General features: G+C 38.8%; 1 protein-coding gene across 1 annotated transcript; it reads left to right on the top strand.

Moving 5' to 3' along the window:
• Window positions 1–2,912: 2,912 nt before the first annotated feature.
• AGTR1 (angiotensin II receptor, type 1) lies at window positions 2,913–4,081 on the top strand. Its single transcript, XM_009874458.1, has one exon. It carries the CDS (start codon window positions 2,960–2,962, stop codon window positions 4,037–4,039), a length of 1,080 nt encoding a protein of 359 aa, XP_009872760.1. The 5' UTR covers window positions 2,913–2,959; the 3' UTR covers window positions 4,040–4,081.
• The last annotated feature ends 247 nt before the right edge of the window (window positions 4,082–4,328 follow it).

The raw sequence follows: 4,328 nt of genomic DNA on the forward strand, positions 1-4,328 counted from the left end.
GGTTTTCTGCTCACCAGATAATTTGCTTTGAAATGGATGTTGCCACACCATTCGGTCACATCAATTCAATCCTCTTAGAAAAAGCTCCTTGTGTATCAGCCTTAAAATGATCCAGTTATCATTATGTTAACTCAGGTCATTTGAGAAGCTTTAAATGCAATTATCAGTGTGCACAATTTCAATACTGGAATTTAACTGACCAGTGCTTTAACCTGCTTTGGTGAGTTCCGGCAGCATAAAGCTGTACCAGACATCTATTTATGTAATGTTTTTAGACAATCTGTAGTACTTCTCATGCAGAAGTATCTGCTTCAAATAAAATGGATGTACCCATGATCTTGGGACAAGCAGGTGAACTGCGGCAAGTGAGAGTAACAGCGAAAATGACAATGATGTGGAGAAGAAAACATTGCCTGCAAGGCGGTCACACCACTGCCCTGTCTCACCACTCAGCACTGCAATAGGCCCATGCCTTCCAAAACAGGTGAATTTTTTCTCCTGTATTGAAGTTTTTCCTAATGCTCTAAAGTTGCAGATGTCCTCAAGGCAGCAGATCTACTTATGGCTAGCTCTGAAGCTTTAGAATTTCACAGAAATTTAAAAACTCATTTTGCGATTAGCAGTGCCTTCCTCGCTGAGCTTCAAATGTAAGGCTCTGACATCTCCCAGCAGCATTCAGAATGTTTTCAGATAGACATATGACAATCCATATCTAACTTGCGGTGATTTTGTTAACAGAGACTTCACTAGAGTTTCGTACTGCTAAATTTTGGGCTGTAATCTCAGTGGGTAAGTAAGCAAAGGCTATGCTAGTGAGCAGACCATGCGGCACCAGTGTGTAGCAGGGACAGGGCAAATACTGCCAGACCTTGATGTTGCAGAACCTGCCATTTATTGTCAAATCTCCTTGGCGCTTTCATAACCAAGGAATGAGATAAGAAGATTTATCTTGAAATCTTTTTATTGTCGTTCTCCCTGTCCTATGGATGACGTGACCTTGCACAGAGCCAAACACAATGTATTCTAGATTTGGCACAGGTTGAAAGCCAGAAAGTTTTGATCAGGACGTATGTCATGCCACACTCGATCAGAATGCCATACAGTTCTTTGTGTCAGCTCTAATTGCTTGAGTTTTTAACTTCTTAAACAGGGCAAAAATTTCGAGGCATCTGTACCAACTGAGGCAACAGGACTGATTCCCAGAATAGAAAGCCAGGGAGGTGTCACATGGCACATCTTGACAAAGGGTTTATTAATTGCATTTAACTAGATATTCCAAACTTGATAAAAATATCAAGAACCTAAATATTGGCATTTCCCTGTTAGCTTTATGTGAAAAACCCCAGCTTATTAATGTAAACATAAAATAGAACATGAGCTAAGATAGAGCAATACAGAGTCTTCTAAAGCTAATACATTGAGAGCCAAAGGGTGACCTTGCTCACAAGATGCTGCCTGCAGGCTATGTTCTGGGTTTGGTTCCTGGCTCCACTTCAGATTTTCTGTATAGGCTTTGCTGAAACATACCTGTGTCTCAAAAAGACAATCAACTTGGAATAAGTTTTGTGCCTCCCGACACGAGCATGTCTAACAGTTAACAGAGTAGCCTTCTGCACTTAACAGGAGTATCAGTGCTGAACAACGCAAACAATGAGTAACCACACAGCCCATATTTCTATAATGACATGTACCTTCGCTTTCTGAATGCACCTATACTGTCCCGGTCTTAGATTGTGTATATTTATCTATATAAAAGTGACTTACATTTATGAGGGGTTGATTGGTTTGGTTTTTTAAAGCCAATATGTTTCACTTAATGTGTGTCTGAGGCAGCACAAGTTGGGTTTGGCTGAAGGTGTCAGGATCCTGCAGACACTACTCTGCAATAACAACTATCAGTTGGGTTTGGTTGGTTTTTTTCAATATTCACAATTTTTGAGGGAGACTATCTGTTTGTAGACTGAAAAACATTTAGTATCAGAGTCACTTATATTACCTGCTTCCTAAAGTCCTAAGTCATTAGAAAGGAAATCATTCTTGCAGAACACACAAGCCCTGACAAACCAAACAGGTGCCCTGTAAAGGATATTTCATACCATTGTCGTACACTTCATTCAGCCCAGAAATATTTTTCGTGCACAAAGACTACAATTTCAGCTCCTGGATACAGAAATGTTGTCAGTAGCTGAAAAAGTAATATCAATTGCCATTCCCCATTGCACATTTCTTAAACTCTTTCTGCAGTTATTAATGTGCAACAAATCACGACGTTTGGATTTTCACAGATTTCTTTTTCCCCAGTAGTAGTTAAATACCATAGTTCCAAACCAGATGGGAAGCTAGGTAACTTCTGAATGTTTAAGGTATTTATGGTAGAACAGAACACTGGATTCTGTGTCTTCATCTTTCTCTGTAATGTAAAAATTGTCTCAAAGAATTAACATATAGAAAAAAAAAATTCTAGCGATTCACAGATATCAAAACGAGTACCTAGTCTGAATTCACTTAGTTTCTTAATGCATTACACTTTGTATTTATAGAATGAACTAGGAGTCAGAGTGTTTAAGTGTAGTTTCTAAGATATCTGAATAACTTTGCTCATTAGATGTATCACCTATTTATGGAAAGAAAATAACCTGAAGACTCTCCTGAACTTACAGTTTTGACTCTCTATTGTCATTTTTATGGCATGTTCACTAATGTTCAGCCAACTCCTAACATTCGTGCCTCTTTTATTCTGCAGACAATAAAATAGAAATTGGTTGAGAAAGCACTCAAAGATGACTTCTTTTTAAATTCAGTGACATTGACATGTTGTGTTAGACAGAAGAACTTTACATTTAATTGAAACTTTTTAAAAATTAAATCCCCATCATGAATATTTTATTCTTCTTTTCCTGTCCTAGGTGTGAACTTTGTATTTTCTGCCTGAAACTACTTTACAACTGAAGAGATCAAGATGATTCCAAATTACTCTACTGAAGAAACTGTTAAAAGAATCCACGTCGACTGTCCTGTTTCAGGAAGGCACAGTTACATCTACATTATGGTTCCAACTGTTTACAGCATCATCTTTATCATAGGCATATTTGGGAACAGCCTGGTCGTTATTGTCATTTACTGCTACATGAAATTAAAAACAGTAGCCAGCATCTTTCTTCTAAACCTGGCCCTTGCTGACTTGTGTTTTTTAATAACTCTGCCGCTCTGGGCAGCCTACACGGCCATGGAGTACCAGTGGCCTTTCGGCAACTGTCTGTGTAAATTAGCATCGGCTGGGATAAGTTTCAACCTGTACGCCAGCGTGTTCCTCCTCACATGCCTTAGTATCGACCGGTACCTGGCCATAGTACATCCAGTGAAGTCCCGAATTCGACGGACCGTGTTTGTTGCCAGAATAACTTGCATAGTCATCTGGCTCCTTGCTGGCGTGGCCAGTTTGCCCGTTATCATTCACCGTAATATATTCTTTGCTGAGAACCTGAACATGACGGTCTGTGGTTTTCGTTATGACAACAATAACACAACGCTCCGGGTCGGGTTAGGCTTATCAAAAAATTTGCTTGGCTTTTTAATTCCTTTTCTGATCATATTAACAAGCTACACCTTAATTTGGAAGACCCTGAAGAAGGCATATCAAATTCAAAAAAATAAGACTAGAAATGATGATATTTTTAAGATGATTGTGGCAATAGTGTTTTTCTTCTTCTTTTCGTGGATTCCTCATCAAGTGTTCACATTTTTGGATGTGTTAATTCAGTTACATGTAATAACAGACTGCAGAATCACTGACATTGTAGATACAGCTATGCCCTTCACAATTTGCATCGCTTACTTTAACAACTGTTTGAATCCCTTTTTTTATGTCTTTTTTGGAAAAAACTTTAAAAAATACTTCCTTCAGCTAATAAAATACATTCCACCAAATGTCAACACACATCCAAGCCTAACAACAAAAATGAGCTCGCTTTCATATCGGCCGCCAGAAAATATACGTTTGCACACTAAAAAGACTGTTGGGTCTTTTGACACCGAGTGATGCATTTTGCAACATACCTTTTTGAACAACCTTATGAACGAAGCAGCAAGAATGCCAAAATTCATCTGCAGCCCTGAACATCACAGCTCGCTGCTCGTTACTGAAGTACGTTAGATCGTGTCAGAGAAATCATGCTGTAAAGATTTAGCAGTGACCTTTTATTTTACACTACGAGGAGGAGGAAGGCTTGTTTTTCGTTTTGTTTTTCTTTACTGAAAGCAAAATAAACGGTGGACAGGCACATCAGAGTTTCTGTCAGCAACCTGCCATTTACTCAGAACTACAAAAG

The sequence above is a fragment of the Apaloderma vittatum genome, unplaced genomic scaffold (assembly GCF_000703405.1).
Source record: "Apaloderma vittatum isolate BGI_N311 unplaced genomic scaffold, ASM70340v1 scaffold27408, whole genome shotgun sequence".
Taxonomy (NCBI): Eukaryota; Metazoa; Chordata; class Aves; order Trogoniformes; family Trogonidae; genus Apaloderma; species Apaloderma vittatum.

Bases quoted from the DNA above. Each gene is read 5' to 3' on its own strand.
- AGTR1 (XM_009874458.1), top strand. From the start codon at position 2,960: ATGATTCCAAATTACTCTACTGAAGAAACTGTTAAAAGAATCCACGTC.